The sequence below is a fragment of the Anoplophora glabripennis genome, unplaced genomic scaffold (assembly GCF_000390285.2).
Source record: "Anoplophora glabripennis isolate ALB-LARVAE unplaced genomic scaffold, Agla_2.0 scaffold16, whole genome shotgun sequence".
NCBI lineage: Eukaryota > Metazoa > Arthropoda > Insecta > Coleoptera > Cerambycidae > Anoplophora > Anoplophora glabripennis.
The window spans coordinates 1387909-1410849 of NW_019416253.1; the positions used below are offsets into that span (position 1 = coordinate 1387909).

Below are 22941 nucleotides of genomic sequence, written 5' to 3' on the forward strand. Positions count from 1 at the left end.
TTGTACGTAAATAATAAAGTTAGGTGTATTTACTCTGCTTTTGTTTTATAAAATTAAACCATACTTCCCCTCTTTAAAGTTAGTAGCCAGCGCCTTCCGGTCAATTAAAAATAGATGTATACAACGTAGGTATTCCTTATGACGATCACATAGTTTTGGCCACAACTACGTTTACTTATTTTTTTTCGATCGAACCTGGGGTTGTTATACTACAATATTATTACATATTCGGAAAGCTTATGAAAAGAGCTTTAAAAAAATCGGCAAGATTCGTTGAAAAACAACGGAGGTTTTGAGCTGTCCAGTATCTTGACTCTCCTTGTACTTATTTCCGCCGCTTGGTATCTTGATTTTCTTCTATTCCGTACCGGCTAAACGACGACCAAACTTTCGTGTAGATGTATTGAATTGCCTAACTTACTTCTGCAACTTCAATCTCTAGTCTGACTTCTGACTGATAACCTTCTAGTTTTTCTTTCTTTCTTGATTGATTTGAAGTTGGTCCTTTGGATTGCAATGGGTTTCTTCAGGTAGGACGTATCTGTTTATTACATTTGTATTTGGTTCACATCACTTTATAACCTCACTCTTTTGACGTTTGTTTTAATTTACAAATTTCTCAAATTTACTGTTTTCGTTTTGTTTTAAAACCACTTTTGTCCTTCATAGCTTAACCCAGACTGACTGAAAATTTCTCGCTGTTCTTAAATAGATATATGTCAAACAATTGACTACCAATGACTTTTCTAAAGCGTTCTAGAATTCTTCGATATATATAAACTTTTTATCTCAAATTGTAGGTTTATGCTCAAATTGTCTTTAAATCTAAAAATAATTCTTTTAGGGTTCTCAATGTTTCATCTGATATTGAGTTTTTATCATCACTTTCATGTTTCTATATTTGCTCTAGATTTTCATATCAGTAAGTCCAGTGATGTGTTTTATGTTCGATTATTTGTTATTTTGAATTTCTTTTTAAAATAAACTTTCTTTTTTGTTTTATTTTGCATTGCAAGGAAACTAAAAATTAAAAATATTGTGTTGTTAAGAGAAGACCAATTCAGAATCGAACATAAATTTTCAGTATTAAGTTCCCCTTAGACGGGGGCCACCCTATATAAATAGGTAACCACCCTTTGTCTTCGAGGGCTGAAAGGGTACAAAAACGAACCCGCAAGTACAATTTCAGATTAAAACATAGAAATTATTTCCTTTGACGCAACAATCGCTACATTACGATCCAACCGGTGAATAAAAGACTAATCCGAAATCTAGGATACGTTGTCATTGTATGATTGAAGTCATGCACGTCGTGCTGGTCTGTCCGAATATGCTCCAACCCTTCACAGAGCTCGGCGGCGGTGGCGGCGGCGGCGGCGAGGGGGAGGTGGCGAAACGGCGCGCTGGCAGGACGGGGGATGGGGAACATTAATATTGCGAAATGAAGCTCATTTGCATTTAAATAAGGTAGTCGGAGTGAAGGGGGTGCGGTTCGAGGGGCACTAATTACACTAACTACACAAAGAGCTCTCGCTTGGCCGGCCGCTGTCCGAAACCCCCTCCCCCCTTTAACCCACGCCCTTAACCCTTATTATACGGGGAACACCGACTATTCCCCGCTTGATTATCATTATACTGGAATAGATTATGCCAGGACGAATATATTATGCTGGCCATCGTTTCGCATTATGTTACGAAATGTTTTGTTTCTTACTGTGGAGTCCTCCTCGAGCGAATCGCACTGGTTTCGTCCACCAGGTAGGTCCTATTGGCAGAATATTTCTTCATAATATTTACGCCTACACAACGCGGTATATGTCAATTTTTTCTTCTATCTACAAGTACAACGTATCGTAAATTTTTAAGAGGTATGGTTACTCAGCTCCTATTATTGCGTTACTACATTTTAGAATCTGACATTTCTTAAGTTTCCTCTTCCTCGTGTATTAAATTCAACAATTATTTTCAATTAAGTGTTAAACTCGCTTTTGAATTAAGTTCGAAATAATTATGTAAGGTGATGTCTGTGTATATAAAATAATATATCACATGTACATATTATTTTATTTAAATAGTTTTGCGTGTTGATTTACATCGCATGGATAACATACTATTTCTTTGTATCACCAAGTTGTTTAATTAAACATCATTTATACAGGGTGATTCACAAATGGTGACCGAAGATTGGTGAATTTTAAGGGGAGTCTTTCCTATAAAGTTTTTATCTAGGACGCTTCGTTAAAAAGATACAGGGTGTTAAACTTCAAAAAATATTTTTAATTTTTTTTTAATAATTTAGAAACTAGTAAGTGAAAACTAGTTTTTAAATTACTTAAAAAAATTTAAGACGTATATTTTTAATGAAGCTGCATAGATAAAAACTTTATAAAAGAGACTCCCCTTAAAATTCACCTAAAATTCATTTTTGGTCACCATTTGTGAATCACTCTGTATTATAACAAATAACCAAGTAAAAATATATATCGGTCTTGTCTATTTTTTAATATAAAAGTTATAAAATAGCTTGTTTTGTTACAAATAAATCTGTCTTTGTAATCCAGCTTTCAGGAATGTAAAAGTTTTATTATAACGGCACTCCACTGCCACAAATATTTTTTTATCATTTTTTTTTTGTTTTGACTTCAGAAATTGTTAATTTGTGAAAGTTATACCAAAAAAATGTCAACGGACAATTTTCAGCAAAAGGAAAATTTGTATTTTGAATTCAAAAAGAAGAAATATCCCAGTGACATACCTTAATTTTTCGAAATAATGTATTTTCTAATGAGTGTCCTGGATATTTTAAATTTTATAAAAACAATAGTTATGCCAGAATAAACAACAGAGAGAAAATAATAATAAAAAATAATAAACAACATATTTTCTTTGGAATTCTAACGAGCGTTCAAATAAAAACGTGGTTCTGAAAATTTGGACGTAGGGCGTAGCGTATAGCAAATGAACTTAAACGTCATCTGTCAAAGCGCTATATCGCCGCTATCAATTTGAATATTTTCGTTTTAAAAAGCGTTTAAAATGGTGTTTTCTCAAGAACAAAAAGTGTTTATCATAGAGTCCTACTTTAGAAATGGACGCAAGATTGATGGAATATGGAAGTATTCTATTGAGGAATGTTTCATAGAATTTCAAAATCAATTTCCCGGCGTTGTTGAGTACAAAATTTTTCAAAGTGCAGTTCAGCGTTGTGTTAATGTTTTTCGTGAAACGGGCAGTGTAACAAGAAAAGAAGGAAGCGGCCGACCTAAAAAGCGGACTGAAGAATTAAAAGAAAATGTCCAACAAATAATGGAAAATGCGCCAAGAACTTCTGTACGTGTTTTATCACAAATGGTGGGAGTATCAGTCGGTACCTGCCACACAGTGTTAAAAAAAGATTTGCGTTTGTTCTCCTATCGTTTAACTTGTCAGCAAGAACTTCATGAAGTTGATTTTCCGCGACGGGCTGTATTTTGTGAATGGTTTTTAAACAACTACGGTGAACTTCATAATATCACCTTTTTTTCTGATGAAGCCTGGTTTCATTTAAGTGGTTACGTAAACTCACAGAATATGAGAATGTGGTCTTCTGAAAAACCAGATAACTTTTTTGTCGAGGGCCCTCTACACGCTCAAAAAATTGGAGTTTGGTGTGCTCTCAATCGAAGGAGGATTTATGGACCTATTTTTTTTAATGGTACTCTTACTGCGCAAAGGTATAGAGAAGAAATTATCGCTCCTTTTGTTAACCAGCTGGAAGAAAACGAAATTACAAACTTTTACTTTCAACAAGATGGCGCAAGGGCACATACGGCAGGCGAGACGATGAATATGTTGAGGGAAGTTTTCCAAAATCGACTAATAAGTCTCAATGCTGAACATGAATTTCCACCGAGGTCATGTGATATTACGCCGTGTGATTTCTTTTTGTGGCCTTACCTTAAAAACACTATTTTTGAACTGCCTATTCCTGATTTAAACCATCTGCAGGCTCGACTTATAGACAAGATTCGTGAAATTAACAATACCCCGAGCATCTTAGAAAATGTCTTTAATTCTTTGAGGAACAGGTGTGAAAAGTGCTTGGAACAAGGAGGGGGACACTTTCAGCAGCTGCTTTAATTTATTGTTATAACAAGGAGGGGGACACTTTCCGCAGCTCCTTTAATTGTTTGTTATTGTTATCACGATTATTCTTTAAAATAAAGTTATATAGTCATTAACGTTATTGAAACTGACAGCTGCTATACAGCTCGTTGAGAAATGAGGTTAAGTTGGTCGCTATAAGCTACTCCCTACGTCCAATGTGTCAGAGCCAACTTCGACCACGTTTTTATTTGAACGCTCGTTATTTTATAAGGTGTTCAAATTGTTCACCATTTAAGACCTCCTGACAGTAATGAATTTGTTGAACAACTAAACAAAATTTTATAGTGAATGTAAAAGTGTGTTTTTAGGAATAGTGGAAATTTCATGCCTTGTCCTTTCCTGCAACTCTTATTTTTCCCTCATAACTTTTGAACCACTTATCCGATTGAAGTGAAATTCGGAACACAAACACTCCTTATGATCTTACATAACCTCCTTAGTTTGAACCACCTACCCCTCTTAGAAGTGTATTTTGTGTGCTACCCCCCTCTTACATTATTTCAAAACTTTAAAAAAATTATTAATTTCAATAAAACAGCTCCAAACCACCTTTGCCTCATTGATTTTGAAACTTTTTGTTTCTTGTTTTTTTTTCGATATTTGGCATTGTTTCTAAGATATTCAATGAAATTTGTGACATTTAGAAAATAAACTTATATAATGAATGAACATTATTTTAACCTGTTCTATCGATTCCTGAAGTTATCCATATTAAAGCTGAATCACTCTGTATAACATAAAACTCATTAAATAACTATTTACTAGACCTAAGTAATTTCGCACACAAGGTGCATGCCCTACTATTAAGGTTTCCTGTCCTTGTCACTCCTACTATGGACTTTCTTCTTGATCTGCGCATCTCGTGACGTCAATGGAAGTTAAAAAAACGTTTGAGGGCCTGGTAACTAACACAAATACCTTGATTATTGAGTTTACTAACAGAATTAGGTACTGCAGTCGATTGTGCAATTAGTAAATAGAATATTTCCATTTTCCAAGTACATATCTTATGTGCATAAATTCTCGCCTGGATCCAAACCGTCTCCAGCGCCCAGTCGTCTGCGGGCAATTCTCGAAACCATAGTAAAATTAGTTTGTGTTGTAGCGCGTTATTAAAGAATAAGTAGGATGAGGTGCGCGATCCGTAATCAGCGCGACGGCACAGTCCTCTTATTTATGAATGCACGTGTTGACAAAGCGGCTAGAAGGGTCGGTGACAAGAGAAAAGCAACCGGCTCGACAGCCGCCAAGGTCCGTCTAGTAAGGCTTTGAGAGATAGATCTGGAATATGAAATGTGTGTTCTGTTCTATAATTGAATTGGCCAGAATGTTTAATACGGAGTGCCTGCATAATGTGAAGGGTTTGCTAATGTTTATTCATGGAGGTGTGCCCGCTCTTCTCGTCTCTCTATTCCTCCACAATATGCCCCGCACCGTCCTATCTCCTCTTCTCTGTGCTTAGCGGAGGGCTTATCTTTATGGTAATTATGATATTACATAACCGGCGTACCATCTATGACACTCTTTTATCGAACGTCCAATAGAGGTTGCGCCAACCAAATTGTCATCTTTATAGAACAATATTTACAATATTTATTTAATCTACGAATATGAAGAGTTATTTTTAATTACTTATATATAGGTTTTGATAAAAGAAGTAGATAGCTAAAATTTACCTCGGTAAAAGTTGCCTAAAAATGGCAGAAAAAATGTAGCCAGGTGACATAGACTGTTATAGTTTTTCCGAAGTCAATTGAATATGTATAAAAACATCTAGCAATAAAATTTAATGACTTTCATGGGCGTTTCTGAGGTAAAAAAATGTAATAATTTTTATATAATGTGTAGAAAATTTCTATTATACGTTCATTTGGCCAACAACATAATTTAATTATTTATGTTCTCAAACGATTTTATTATATTGATGGTAAATTTCGTTTCGTACCGTTTGAAAAGGTCTCAAAAATGCCATGTTGTAATAATATTAGTATTATTCAATATCCGTGACTGAAAAGATACATAGGCATCGTCGAAACCAAGAGAGTTGCGCGAACAAAATTTGGAGAGGACAGCTAATACAATGCGAAACATCGCCTTAATGTTAAAAATGCTGTCATCGCCGTTCTTGGTGGTGAAAATTCGAATTAATTGAAATTATTCAATTTTCAACAAAATATCCCTCTTATTTTTCCCTTTCGCAATTGTAATATGAATGATTAATAGAAGGTGCCTATAATAAATTAAAATTACCAAATTCCGCATTGCTGCACTGCACTGCTACGCAATTTGTTAACCACTTGTCAACAACTGAGATCAGAAAAAAAGGTCATCTCGAAAATCGTCTCTTCTTGCTCGACGAATAGTTATATGTAGAGAAACGAATCAGGGCTCCTTTTTCCCTTAAAAGTTGTACTTTCATGGTAGAAAAGAGTGATAACGATTTTATTCGATTCAAGTGTCTAAAAATGACGCGTTTTTCTTGAATATCTTTTTCGATTTTCATTTCTCGACAAAGTCTATTACACCTACAAAATCGAAACTAAGATTTCGAAATAAATATGTCAAGGAAGATATTTTAGGTATTATAATTTGACAATAGTATTTCCAGTTAGGACACTCATCTAAATGAATTTCAAGAAACAGTTTAATATTACTGGGCTTAATATTTAAATTGCTACAATCCTTTTGTCTGCTGTAAAATCGTATAACCGCATCGAGTTGTTAGAAATTGTTAGAGAGATATCATCAGCATACATAGTAAAATCTGGTAAAGACGTTAACTGATTAATATCATTTATGTGCAATAAAATAAGAATAGGGCCCAAAACGGATTCTTGAGGAACACCCATTCTTACATTGAAGCATCTTGATGTATAACGAAATGCTTTGTAGTTTATTTATGTTATTTTAACTTGTTTTATCTAATAATCCCTTCGCTTTAATGATAAACAGTGACAAGCGATAACAAAAAAAAACTTTTGTTTCAGGAAAGCGACTGTGAAAGCAGCGTCGGGTCGCCAGAACTAGCGTCGCTGGACATGGGTGCCGACACCGGCACCGACCTGACAATCGGATCAAAACAGATGCATAGTCGACTAGAAGAAGCGAACTCGAGCGATACAAAAATGTCGCCTAACGCGTCGGCAGCGGCTTCTCATTTAAATGGGACAAGTAAGTTGCATTGCGAAGTCTCTTACATTGTATATGAGGCATCTTTAATTTAAAAAAAAACGCCGTCTTTTAAGATGATTCAGTTGTATACAGGGTGACTCAGAAAATCTGGACGGCCAATAAATTAGTTTTCTCTTATGGAACACCCTGTATATTTTTTCATATTCGGATAAAGCTCAAATAACAAGCGAGATATTGCGAGAAAATTACGTTTATTTCAAAAAATATTTAATGTCATTTTTCTTAAAAGAAATTGTACTTGGAAACGAAATAAATGCAAATAATTAACGAAAAAAAAAACTAATATAGTTTAGCAATAAAAATTAGGGTTCTTTTTGTTGACACTCAGGTCACTGATAAAAATGATTAAATTTCGGTTTTTGGTCGTTGCTTAGAAACAAAAACACCACTGTTGTAGAGTGGCATTTTCACAAATTAGTACATTATTATAACCTTAATAATTCGACACTTCGCTTCGACACACCCATTTCTTGGGTTCAGAAGTTTCTGTTCTTATCTTGTTGGCGGGACCTAAATGTCGGGACGCTTGACATAACTATGCCATGCTAATAATTACCTAATAACTACTTAATTGACTAGACTATATAAATAATTCTGTGACTAGGCTTACAAATAACCCTATACCTTCCTCTTGTGACTCCGCATGGCAATACGGGACGGATTAACCAATCTCATTTAATATATTCTTAATAGCTTGGAAAATCCGCCTATAAACCAGCTATTTGATCTATTACTTTCCTTTCCAATTATTATTAATTTAACAATTTGATTTAATTCTAATTTGGAACCTCTACGCTCTTCTCGTGATTTCGCGCGTTACTAAAAATATGGGTTTCTTTATTATGTCTTTGTTCTTAAAAGAAATTGTACTTGGAAACGAAATAAATGCAAATAATTAACGAAAAAAAAAACGAATATAGTTTAGCAATAAAAATTAGGGTTCTTTCTGTTGGCACTCAGGTCACTGATAAAAATGATTAAATTTCGGTTTTTGGTCGTTGCTTAGAAACAAAAACACCACTGTTGTAGAGTGGCATTTTCACAAATTAGTACGTTATTATAACCTTAATAAACTTCGCAAATTTATCACTGAATTTTTGGAGCTTGGAAGGAATGGCACATTTAACTGAACGTGAAAGTATAGAGATCTTAATGATGGTTGGATATGGTGATAAGCTACGAACCCATGCGGAAGCATGTGAGCTGTTTAATCAAACACATGCTGACAGACCACCAATTGCATGATCTACGGTGAGTAAATTGGTCGCCAAGTTTACAGAGACTGGGTGTGTAGATAGAATACGATAAAGTAGACTTCAAATCGCTGAAGAAACCAAATTAAATGTATTGCTGGAAATTGAAGAAAATCCCCATCAGTCAACAAGACAACTAGCCCTAAACAACAATGTGGACCAATCATATGTTGTAAAGTTGCTTCGTACAGGAAAGTATCATGTATATAAAATCCACCTAATACACGAATTAGATGAGTATGACCCAGACCGCTGGTTGCACTTTTTTGAACAATTAATGTTACGGTTTGATGAAAATCCAAACTTTCTAAGCAAGTAATAGATCAAATAGCTGGTTTTTAGGCGGATTTTTCAAGCTATTAAGAATATATTAAATGAGATTGGTTAATCCGTCCCGTATTGCCATGCGGAGTCACAAGAGGAAGGTACAGGGTTGTTTGTAAGCCTAGTCACAGAATTATTTATATAGTCTAGTCAATTAAGTAGTTATTAGGTAATTATTAGCATGGCATAGTTATGCCAAAGCGTCCCGACATTCAGGTCTCGCCAATAAGATAAGAACAGAAACTTCTGAACCCAAGAAATGGGCGTGTCGAAGCGAAGTGTCGAATTATTAAGGTTATAATAACGTACTAATTTGTGAAAATGCCACTCTACAACAGTGGTGTTTTTGTTTCTAAGCAACGACCAAAAACCGAAATTTGATCATTTTTTCAGTGACCTGAGTGCCAACAAAAAGAACCCTAATTTTTATTGCTAAACTATATTCGTTTTTTTTTTGTTAATTATTTGCATTTATTTCGTTTCCAAGTACAATTTCTTTTATGAAAAATGACATTAAATAATTTTTGAAATAAATGTAATTTTCTCGCAATATCTCGCTTGTTATTTGAGCTTTATCCGAATATGAAAAAATATACAGGGTGTTCCATAAGAGAAAACTAATTTATTGGCCGTCCAGATTTTCTGGGTCACCCTGTATACAACTGAATCAAGATATCTCTCCCGAGAAAAAAAAAATGACCTGTCTCGGCGTTTTTTTTTTTAAATCACTCAGTATAAAAGTTATGGATTTTGTTCCAAACTCACGCTGTATTCATAAAGAACGTGTCATGGTATAATATGTATATTGAAATAGTTTAATTTTTTTCTCTCAGGGTACTTTGATTCACTTACGTCCTTAATTAATAGTTGATATGGATTGTATAATTATTTATGTGTTTATATGTAGCAATATACACAACGACTATAAACTTCAGTAGTCTCAAAACAGACGCATTGTATAACCGACTGCTATTAACAACCTCTGGTAAACTGAAATGAAAACTGTGAGTGAACTAAATACAACTCTGTTACAATTCGCGTGTCTCGAACTCTTCAAGCAAGTTTCATGCCACAATTTGTTCAACACTCGATTGAAAAAGCTTTACAAGAAATTTCATAACATTTTATGAATTCCCAAGGGCAAAACTACTCAAGAAAATAAACCGTCGCTATTCCTTTTTGCAGTGGCCGGTCTAGTGACGCTTCAGAACCTCCAGAACTTAGCCTCCCTCCAACAGAGTCTTCCACAGGTGGCCTCTTTGGCAGCAGGACTTTCGAATATGGCCAATTTATCCGGGAATTCCGCTGTAAATGCTCCCCTCAACCTCAGCGTCAGTGCATCAGGTAAAGTCGCTTTCGCCCGATTATTACACACAATACGTCAGAGATCTCAGTTGACTCACGAGAATTTTAATTGCAAGCAGAAAATTACAAACAGTAATGTAGTCCATTTTTTAAATTAATGAAAATACTGGGTGATTCTAAAATATGCTGGTAAACTTTCATAACGAGAACTAGAAGTTAAATTAGATTGTCTGGATCTAATTTACCATGATTCCAAAATGCACGCCTAACGACTAACATCTCGTTAAAGTTGAAATAAAGAGAAACATTAAGAGAGTTCTTTTATGGAACGTGTAACAATTCGCGATTAAATCTATAATTAACATTGTTAATAAATCTGATTTGAACAAGCTCAATTCTGTTTATATATTTAAAATATAAAGAAGACCAAATTGCCGTATTATATTCTAATTGAGAACTAACTAAAGAAAAATAAAGACAAAACATACTTTTAATATTTTTAAAATCCTTGGTCAGTCTCAAAATGAAACCCAACTTTCGAAACGCACGTCTGACTATATAATCTATATGATCATCAAATACCAACTTATCATCCAAGATGACACCGAGATCCTTAATACTATAAGCTTTTTCAACAATATTAAAACCAATAATAAAGTGACTGAAAAGTATGCCTATTTCTAGTGAAAGAGATATGACTATATTTCTTATCATTAATAAATAACTAATTAGAATTACAAAAATTACAGTCTATGAATATCTTCCTGAAATTCAACAACGTCAGTATCACTTGAAATTTGTTTGAACATTTTTAGGTCATCAGCATACATCGAGAAATGACAGTGCGTAAAGCAGTTAGATATATTATTTATACAGGGTGTAACTAAATAAGTGTAAAACATTTAAGGGGGTGATTCCTCATCGAAAAAAAAATGGGATCTTTCATATAAAGAAACTTCATTGGAGCATCCCTTGTTAAGATACAGCCCCTTAAAGGGGGTACATAAAATTTGTTTAACAATTTTTTTCACAAGCACTAAACAAGTTACAATATTGAAATTAACCTGACATTTTCTACTACCAAAAAGACACTTAGCCAGTAATTTATTTGGTTTACCCCATGGTTGTAAGGGGTGGAAAACGCAACCCCTAAAATTTATTTCCAACGTAATTTTTTGTCTTATTATTTTTTTACCATTTAAAAATTTATTTCCGATAGCCTGTTTCATTCTAAAAAAAAATGTCTCTTGAATTTTTTGCCCAAATTAAACCAGTTCGCAGCAAAAAATTATTTTACGAACAAGATACATATCGCCATAAAACGAAAATACGAAACTAATTTATCTAGTAGGCCGCCATTAGCGATACTGACAATTAAATTGGAATCAAGCTGTCAGTTTGTAAATTTTTGAAATTGAAGTAATACTAATTGTGTATTGTTCTGTTCTTAATTTGTTACTTTAATAATTCACTTGTTATTAAAATGGCATACACAAATGAGGAAATGGCTGATATGCATTACGTTTACGGTCTGTCGCAGGGGAATGGGTTAGAAGCTTCTACAAGATATGCTGAAATGTATCCTCAACGGCAGCATCCTTCACATAGAATATTTGTCTGACTTCATCAACGATTACGTGAATATGGTTCATTCAACAAAAGAACGCAGGATTGTGGTCGCCATCGAGAAGTAAGAACACCACAGCTTGAGGCAGCAGTACTTAATTTGATAGAAGAACAACCTACTACCAGTACTAGAAAGATTGCTTTCCAGCTAAATGTTGATCATATGACGGTATTTCGAATTTTAAAGGAACATCTCTTATACCCTTACCATCTGCAACGAGTACAGGCACTGTTACCGCGAGACTTTCCGAACCGTCTTGAATTTTGCAATTGGATGCTGGAAATGATTAGAAGAAATCGTGACTTTCTGAAGACGATCGAATTCACAGACGAATGTAGTTTTTCTCGGGACAAGATTATTAATTTTCATAATTACCACATATGGGCTGATGAAAACCATCACGCTATTGTCGAAACTAACCATCAAGAACAGTTTTCTCTTAAGGTGTGGGTCGGAGTTATTGGGGATTATTTAATTGGGCCTCATTTTCTACCTCCTCGATTAAATGGTGAGGCATACGTTCAATTTTTAAGAAAAGTGCATCCCCCCGTACTGCTGGAGGAAGTTCCTTTGGGCGTCAGAAGGGATATGGTTTTTATGCATGATGGGGCTCCCGCCCATTTTAGTCAAGTAGCACGTCAGCATTTAACTGAAACATATGCAAATCAGTGGATAGGTCGAGGAGGACCACAGAATTGGCCCGCTCGATCCCCGGATCTCAATCCTCTGGATTTGTCTACTTGGGGCCATTTGCAGCATTTGGTTTATCGTACTCCTGTTCGCGATGTAGAGGACTTAAGAAACCGCATTATCGATGCGTGCAGGGTAATTAGAGAGACTCCAGGAATATTTGAGCGAATACGTGGCTCAATGCGCCGACGTCTAGACGCATGCGTAATGTCTGAAGGTAGACATATTGAACATTTACTATGATTTCTACATGTTGTATGTTTTGTTATTATTAAATTAGTTTTGATTATTCCCCTTTAATCATTTAATGCAGGTAGTAACTACAAAATAACAGTAAATCCAGTCCGCATTTATGACGATGTATCTCTGTAGTTGTTCGTAAAATAATTTTTTACTGCGAACTGGTTTAATTTGGGCAAAAAATTCAAGAGACATTTTTTTTTAGAATGAAACAGGCTATCGGAAATAATTTTTTAAATGGTAAAAAAATAATAAGACAAAAAATTACGTTGGAAATAAATTTTAGGGGTTGCGTTTTCCACCCCTTACTACCATGGGGTAAACCAAATAAATTACTGGCTAAGTGTCTTTTTGGTAGTAGAAAATGTCAGGTTAATTTCAATATTGTAACTTGTTTAGTGCTTGTGAAAAAAATTGTTAAACAAATTTTATGTACCCCCTTTAAGGGGCTGTATCTTAACAAGGGATGCTCCAATGAAGTTTCTTTATATGAAAGATCCTATCTTTTTTTCGATGAGGAATCACCCCCTTAAATGTTTTACACTTATTTAGTTACACCCTGTATATATAGAAAACAGTAAAGGATGACTACCTTGAGGGACACCCGACGTAACTTTGCTAATATCAGAGCTACATTTCATAATCACAACGTACTGGGAACGATTTGTTAAATACGATTTAATCCATGCCAGAAGGTTGCCAAACACACCAACACATCGAAGCTTATCAAAAAGAGTATCATGGTGAACCTTATCGAAAGCTTTCGAAAAGTCCGTGTATCTACCTGACGTATGATGCGACGTACTACTAGAACCTGGAGTTGAAGTGTCATTGTAAATAATCCTGTTGGCTATTTCATTTTTGTACTTAAACTATCAGCAACATAACTTTCCACAATTGTGGCTGATTTCCACCCACCATGTCTCTTGATTGCTAATACGTCAACTCCTGTATTAGCCAGTAATGTTGCCGATGTTCTTCGGAATGAATGGCCTGTATATGTTTCAGAATGTTCTAGTTTCAAAAACTGTGCAATATTATTAGGGGTCACTTGTTCTCTTGACTTTTTAGGTGTATAGCCGTCATTACGTTTCAAAAATGCTCTCAGCTTGGAGTATTTTGATGTATCCACGTTCTCCTCTATGAAAATAGTTGACTTAATCATTGAGTATTCACTCCACAAACTCGCCGGTGACTTTAAAGTTCTTGACTTGCTAGCAGTGACATTTCAGAAACACCAGTATTTTTGTTCTTGCACCATTCTCTGATATTTCTGTATGCTCGTCCGTAGCGCACCATCGACTTCTCGGGCAATAAAAATTCGCATACTTTCCTCCTTTATGGTGTAAATAACTATTATTGATATTCACTTCAAAGCGTAGCTATTTATTATCATTGGTCGTGTGCCAAATTTGAAAAACAATGTATTCAGATGTTTAGATTAATTTGTAATTTTACTTTTTTTTTTAATTTCAACTTTAAGCGACTGTGATTCGTTAGAAGTGCATTTTAGTATTAAATAAATTGGATCCAAAGAATCTATCTTAACTACACATATTTTAAAATCACCCTGTAGTTGCTTGTAAATAAGCGCGTACATTCTTAAAATAGTCCCCACCTAAAAGCGACGCTTGAATTCATTTCAGCGGCGACGCCACGAAGCTCCCAGCCCAGCGGCTTAACAGATTCTCCCCCCAGCATAATGACGACCCCGCTGAGCACCCAGCAACCTCCGCCAGCGCCGGCGATGCAGCCCCCCAACCCTCTCATGGGGTCGCAGCAGCCCGCACCTATGCCCCAATTCATCTTGGCCTCGGGACACTTAGTCCAAGGCATTCAAGGTGCCCAGCTACTCATACCGACCTCGCAAGGTAAACTAATATCCGTTTTGTTCTGCTTGCAGTGACCCAACTGTTTACAGAAATGTCTGATATACTGCTGTGGGTAACTCAAAATAAGCGTAGTGGGGCAACAGCCTCCATAATTGCCCTCATATGAAAGACTAAATAAACTAGACAGTGCTTTCATGTAGTGTCTAAAAATTATATTAAAATTGTCATCAAAAGCCATCATATACGGTGTATCCCCTAATGGGGTATCGCACTCTTGTAAACTTTTTTACTATTGATTTTTCGAGACAAAATTATTCTTGATAAAACGTTTTGCTTACCTTGGGAAGCCATGGGCGGTAATCAAATATGTAATAAATATACAGGGCGTCCAAAAAATTTCAAATTGTGAAGTGTTCAAAGTGCCTTTAATTTTTGTTTTCGTTAAAAACATTCATAATTTTATTTTATGAAAATTAGTAAATGTAAATTTTAATAGAACATGATGACTTATCTCAGTAGTCGGTTCTAAACGTGGTGAGATTAATTATTTAAAAAAATGTTTTAATATTTCATTAATTTTGTTTAAAAAAATAAAATAATATTGTTATAATCTGGATTTAAATTTGTATATTGAAACAATAGATAATACATTTATAAATTCTCACTAACTTCTGTCTAGCCTGCGATAACTTATTTCTAATATCTTATTCTACCAATTTATAGTTTCTTATTACCTAGATCTACACTAGGGTGGGTAAAAAAAAATCGACAATTTTTTTTTACTTTATACTCTGAAAAATAGGTTGCTAGACACCTCTAGAAAATCCTCTCCAAATATGAGTTTTTGATTAATAATAATTCGAAAAATTTCAATTTAGTTTAAGTTTCAGGGAAATTTATACAAATTTGAGTTTCTAGTGAAGCTCCTAATGCAGTCAAAAAAATTCTTCGCTATCATACTCAATGGTTAAAATTACAAAAAAGGTTTAAAAAAAATGTTTGAAATTTTATAACTCACTTGATAATTAAATAAAAAAACTTTTTAATAACAAATTGAACATTTTTTTCTTTAAGATTAATACTTTTCATAATAAATTTCTGACAAAAACGTTATTTTTTCAAGATTTAATGAATCATTGACTCTTAGTCAGAAATAATGCACTATTTTTTTTTCGATGTAACCAAACATGCTTACGACTAAAAAAACTAGAAAAATAGTTTAAACATTTCTCTGTTAATAGAAACTCAAATTTGTATAAATTTCCCTAAAACTCATAAACTAAATTGAAATTTTTCGAATTATTATTAATAAAAAACTGTTAAAATTGGCGTGCATTGAAGTTTGACGATGAATATCTTTTAAACGCTTTATTTAATCGACTAATCATAAGAGACCATTTCTGTAGAGCAGTTAATTTCCTACAAAACTATGAATTGCGCATTTCATAATGATTTTTTGTTAACGAGTTATAAAATTCATAAGCAAAACAGAAATTTGTCTTAAAATAATCAAACTTCAATCTTTAATATCTTTTAAACGGTGAGGTTTACAAAAACATTGTAAGATACCTTTTTTGTAGGGCGTTCAATTTCCTACAAGTATATGAGGAGAGATATTTTTAACGAACAGTTGATAGAGAGATATGAATTTTTTTTCTAATACTGAGGAAAAAATGGAAAACTGTAAAGCGGAGGACCTTCCTATTAAGATTAAGAGCTCATATTTGGAGAGAATTTTCTAGCGGTGTCTATCAACCTATTTTTCAGAGTATAAAGTAAAAAAAAATAGTCGATTTTTTTTGACCCACCCTAATCTACACTTTTATTGTCCTTCTCTGTCCACGGTTTCTTCAGTAGTAATCTCCTTTCTGCAATCTCCAGTCTATCCTCTGTTGACTTGTTTCTCTTTCTGTCTCCTCTACACTCTGATGGCTGCAACTGCCTGAATCACCTTTATGGCTCCTATGGCTTCTTTCTTTTCTTAACGGCTACAACAATTCAAATAGTATTTTACTAACCTGACTATTTTACTATTATATTTAGTTATCTGTCAAATTTTGACTTCAACTTTATTTTTCTTTCTTCCAAACTAATTTTTCTTTCCCAATTTTTAATTCTCTTAATAAAGAAGAGGAGAACAGCCTTATTTCTTTATCGTATCCTGAATGAACTGCAATAATTTTGATCTTGTTTAAATTTTAATTGAATTCCTCTTCTCCTCAGCAATTGATTTCCAGTTGATTCCAATTGATTTCCATTGATAGTTTGTATTGTTTCTTTTTATTCTTTTATAATTCATTTCGCTTCTTCTTAGTTAATCTTCTTTTTGGTTCTGACTTTATATTTAATAATTCCTATTCTTACTTATTGATTCTTATTATATTTTTTTCTCCGTATCCTCGATAACCATCATTTTTTTTTTAAATCACTGCACTCTTATCTCTAATTACAATTTTTCTTAATATATCCCTTTCAATTTCGACCAATCAGATTATTACTTAATTTATACATTTCAAATTTAACATTTTCAATACCATTTTATTTTACTTTTCCTAAATTCCATTATTTTATGAACACTTTTTATTAATTTAGACAGATTTCATAAAAATTTACATTTTATTCTGAACTGTCACTTTTCATCTAACTGTCACCTAAATTATTATTACTATTTCGTCACCATCTATACAATATGTCATTATTTGATGTATTTTAAACTTAACTCCCATTATATTTTATAATAAAACTATTAAATCAATTTTTACCTGTTACAATATATTTTTTTCTCTCGTCAGGATGTTATTAGAAGTGGTTGTACCTTTCTGTGCGCATTTTTTTGTTAAATCTGAATTTATAAGGTAACACCCGTTTGGAAGAAGATTTTATAGTCATGTTCATATGAAAAATGTTTCTATTCTAAACGAATTTTTAGTGTTAAAAACAAAACTAATCAATCGTCAACAGACACAGCTTCCGCCGTGCTTGTCTTATTTACATTTTCCTCTTGCAGGGCTAGCCACGCAGACAATCCTAACAATACCAGTGAACCATGTAAATAGTACGGACCAAATGGTCAACTTAGCTTTAAATAACGGTCAAGTAATGCAAACATCTTTAGCGAACCTCCAGGCGATGGCCCAGAGTAATCTCCTAAACAATCACACCAATCCAGGTAATTTCTTCTAATAATTCGATAAATGTTACGACCAGTGTGACATTCCATCTTTAACATCATATGTAATCTATTGTTTTGACTGATTTATTTAGAATTGGAGAGATGTTTAACAAAAAATATAAATAAATAAGTATAAAGTATAAAACAAACACTTTTAGGGCAGGTACTTTGAGTCTCGGTTAATATTTGCTTAACAAATCAGACGATTAGACTGTGAATATATACTTATAAAATAAATCAGTATACAGGGTGGGCCATTAGTGTGAGAAAATAAAATAACTCCCTTGTTATACAGAATAAAAAAACTTAAAGGACAAAATTAATTTGAAACATGCAGGGCGATGAGTATAAACGGGGCACGCCAAATATTACATTTTTTAAATGGAACACCCTATATATTTTTAAACATATGGATTTCTGAGAAAATTCTGTATATGGCAATATAAACAGTTTAATATTGTAGTACGGTGTTGCTAAGTTATGTAGAAAATTCTTCGAATTTTGGAAAAAACATGACCTCGAAGAAGTTGTATTAACTTTCAACTACCGACACTTGGAGCAAAAATATTTGAGTTATAGACAAATATTAGGCAAAGTTTCCAATATTAGCTAATATCACCCTGTATTTTATTGCTCTATTTTATTCACATACCAGTCCGCTTAAACTTTTATTAAGTATGTTCTACACCTAAAGTTGTTAGTTTTAAAGTAATAGCCACATTTCTGAAAAAACCTAATTTTTATTATTTTCGGTCGCACGAAACGGTTTTGGAAAAAACTGTCACATTGTGTCAACTTGTCAGTTCATAATTTATCATTCAATTTTGAGTTAATTTTATTAGTTAATATTTGTTAGTTGGTATTCCATAAAATAATAAAAAATAATTTTTTTCAGAAATGTTGCTATATCTTAAAAACTAACAATTTTAGATACCTATAGAACATGCTTAATAAAAGTTGAAGTGGACCCATATGTGAATAAAATAGAACAATAAAATACAGGCTGTTCCATTTGAAAGATTTTAGAAAATCAAGTTTGAACTTTCTAAAAATTATCATATTATAAAAAATGCCCTGTATAAAGTATCGATATTAGTTAATACAGGAGCCTTTGTCTAACATTTGCCTATAACTCTGTCTAATTATTTTGTTCAAAGTGTTAGTAGCTGAAAGTTAATACAACTTCTTCGAGGTCATGTTTTTCCAAAATTCGAAGAATTTTCTACATAACTTGGCAACCCCGCACTAAAATGATAAACTGTTTATATTGCCATATACAGAATTTTCTCGGAAATCCATATGTTTAAAAATATACATGGTATTCCATTAAAAAATGTAGCATTTGGCGTGTCCCGTTTTTACTTATTGCCTTGTATGTTTCAAATTAATTTTGTAGTTTAGGTTTCTTGATTCTGTACAACTTTTATATAAACTTTTTTTCTGTATTATGAGTAACAAATGAGTTATTTTACTTTCTCACACTAATGGCCCATCCTGTATATACAAGCCAATCATGTGATTACTTACCTAAGGCTTAACCGAGACTCAAGGTAACGGGCCATAGTCTTATAAATAGTCATCAGCACTTAGATGAATGAAGAAAGTCATTAAATAAAAGGAATTGTTCAATATGCTTATAGAAATTGATTGTGTCATATCTTAGTAGTCTTAATTAGTTACTTGTCTACTTATCAATTTGTGGATGTTCCTCTTGATGTTCTTTGAAAGGTCCAAACAAATGCAAGTACCATATCTTGGTGTTAAATACGACGGATATTGCAACAGCTCTACCTTCAGATTGTATTTTGTATTTTGTGTATAAGCAACAATATATGAAAACGATATTGTAATGCAATATTGTTTTGGGTTGAACTTCAATGTTTTTTCCATCATATCTGGAGCTTCGACATGTCCACTAACACGTCACTTATCGTATACTTCACACTCTTCATGCAAATATGTTTTATGGGTTAAGTCGAAAGTTAGTGAACAGTTGAGAATGTTTATAAAGCTATGTCGAATAAGACACAAACTATTTCTATAAACTCTCTTATAACAACAGTGTCAGTCAATAATTGTTTCTTTCCTTCGCAAATGTTTCATTAAATATGAGGCAGATGAGTTTTATCGCGAGTTTCTTTCAAGAAACTTTACCATTTTCCATTACGACACAGATATTTATGACCAACACATTTCCAGTTCCACCAACATCAAACGGCACCATAAACCCGAACCTCCTCAACCCCGCCACACTGACCCATCTTCTGTCCAACGGCTCAGCACAGCAACTCCTCCAATCCATCCCCCAGATATTAAACAACCCCCACGCGAACCCCAACCCTCCCCCGTTGCTGAATCCTTTAACACAACCCCTGCTCTCTACCACACCAAACCTCCTCTCGACACCCACCTCCCAGTCCACGTCGCAACACAGGAGTCAGATGAACTCCAGCAGCCACTACGTTGAGCCCAAATTGCACGCCCAGGCCCTACCAAGGAACCCATCGCCGCCCAACGCAACCGGTAACCCCAACAGGTTGGCCAATAACGGGGAAATAAGCATCACTACCAACCACGGGCCTAATTCTAGTCAGAATATGAAGAGGTCGCCTTCGTCGCTGTCCCCGAATTGCACGGATAGCTCTACTGCTGATCTCTTGATCGACTCTCCAAGTAAGTACCCACCATTTGAATTAATTACAAGTTAGTGTTTGATCTACAGGGTGTTTGGTAAGTCGATGCATTCCTTGCAGGTTATAGTACAAATGATTTGTGGTACATTTCCTTAATATACCATATTCCGAAAACTTTTAGTTTTCGATCTACAGGGTGTTAAGGTTTTAACAAAAAAAATGCAAATTAATAAATATTGCGCCAACCGCTCAGAATATTTTAATGAAATTTTACAGGTTTAGACAGTTAACAACAATACATGTTTCACGAGATAAAAATATTGTTTTCAGTTTCACCAGTGGCGTGCGCACAGGCATGTCTCTAGATATTGTTATAGAAAAAAATGATACACCTCTGATTTTTCTTAAAATAAAAATTATTTTTGAATTGCTTGTTCAATTTAGAAGAGAAAAGGTATCTCGACTGTTTTTCTTATGACGCACCGTTTTCGAGTAAGAAAAATATAAAATTTTGTCAAACAATAACAAAAACTTGCTAATTTTTGTTTAGATAGTGAATAGTGAATCTAAAAACAATTTTTTTTGACTGATGTTGTTAACTGCAAGGAATAATAATTTTTTGTAATAAAATTGGTAGAAAAAAAGCTGAGTGCAAAATTTCTGCTATTTTTCAAATTATTGAAACCGGATTGCGCCATGCAATAAATCGATTTTAATTTTTTTTGTCAAAAACGGTGCATCATAAGAAAAACAGTCGAGATACCTTTTCTCTTCCAAATTGAACAGGTAATTGAAAAATAATTTTTATATTAAGAAAAATCAGTGGCGTTTCATTTTTTTCTTTTAAAATATCCAAAGGCGTGCCTGTGAGCACGCCACTGGTGAAACTGAAAACAATATTTTTATCGCAAAATATGTATAGTTAATTGTCATAGCTTGTAAAATTTCATTAAAATATTTTGTGCGGTTTCTGCAATATTTATAAATTTGCATTTTGTTATTAAAACTTTATCACCCTGTAGATCAGAAACTAAACGTTTTCGGAATATGGTATATTAAGAAAATATATCACTTGTACCATAACCTCCTGCAAGGAATGCACCGACTTACCAAACACCCTGTATAATATGGAATGATTCGAATTTATATTCTGAAATCATAAAAACTAATTCTTTATTGAAAATTTTACTGAATTTCTTATTCTTTTTCTTGTTCTCCTAGATCACGAGCCGCCACAGCACGTTGCAATAAATCGCTCAATTTATTTGTTAAATTTAAATCTTTAAATCTTTAATTATAACAAAACTCATAATAACAATAAATCGCAAACCGTAGTACTCATATGCTAGACAAAGGTAAATGCAAAAAAATAAAAGATCTTTTTTTATGCTTCCAATTCAATTTCGTTACCTTCAAAGTAATGCCCACCCGATTCAATGAATGCACTTATGCCAACGTTTTTTCCAACTCTCGAAACAGTCTGAAAATTTATTTTCCGTATACGGCCTTCAAATGCTTTCGTCAATTGGGCTTTTATTTCCTCGATCGATTCGAAACGGTGTCCACGGCGTGGTCTTTTGAATTTAGGGAATAGCCAGAAGTCATTCGGTGCTAAATCGGGCAAATACACTGGTTGCGGAACGAAATGTGTTGAATTTTTGGCGAAATGGTTTCAAATAAGCAATGCTTTTTTGCCTTCATTAGTCTTTGTACCACTTATAATCATTTTTTTGCGACATAACCTCATCACTGAATAGCCCGGTGAAAATAGACATTCAAGGTTATAATAATTCGCATAAAGCTGAAAATTGGTACGAATGTTGGGAACGCCATTATAAATGAGATGTGAAAAGTCCCCATTTCGTAATTATGGGTTTTTGCATTTTTCAGCCAAACGGTAAGTTTTATAATGAAAATAGCTTTGACAAAAATTGTGGATTATACAATTATCTACACTTGCACTTTTTTTCCTAAGAATCACCATTTCTGAGATATAGATAATTTTCAGAAGGGGTAAAACAACAGTTTTACAATTGTTTGAAAAACAAGATTTAGTTAATTGTGCTAAAGTTTTTAAAGAGAGTAACTTAAGTCCAGCAAGAAGAAGAAGACATTACACTTGAAGTTCCATTAGATAATTGTCAGACGAATAGTTTCCCCCAATTACTCAGTCCAGACGGTATGTTTCAAAAAGCCATATTTGGGTGAATCGTATATCCACGGAGCTTTTTGGCTGTTTGGCTTTCAAATATCACTAGAAATTAAAACTTTTCTATGCGCATAAAAAAACGTGGGCTTAACTTTTGTCGGCACAATTTGTTAAAAAAATTGGAAAAATGTCCTATTTAATTATGTATCTTTTCAAGAGTTGATTTTAGGCGAAAATGGAAAAGGAAAAAAATTTTTGTAATTAAATTTTTTACAAAACATGACTAGTTACAAATCGAATGAATCATGATTATTATGGTAAAAATCGAAAAAATGGGGTTAAAAAAAAACAATACTTTTTAGGGAATTTTTTTGGGGT

General features: G+C 33.7%; 1 protein-coding gene across 3 annotated transcripts in view; it reads left to right on the forward strand.

Moving 5' to 3' along the window:
* The window catches only part of LOC108913976 (POU domain, class 6, transcription factor 2), a 204786-nt gene that overhangs the window by 168607 nt on the left and 13238 nt on the right, over positions 1-22941 (forward strand). For all 3 annotated transcript variants that reach the window (XM_018719656.1, XM_018719666.1, XM_018719676.1), the window contains exons 3-7: positions 7134-7317; positions 10101-10259; positions 14424-14648; positions 17617-17778; positions 19981-20454. In XM_018719656.1, coding sequence (XP_018575172.1) covers positions 7134-7317; positions 10101-10259; positions 14424-14648; positions 17617-17778; positions 19981-20454 — 1204 coding nt within the window. The remainder of the gene's footprint in view (positions 1-7133; positions 7318-10100; positions 10260-14423; positions 14649-17616; positions 17779-19980; positions 20455-22941) is intronic.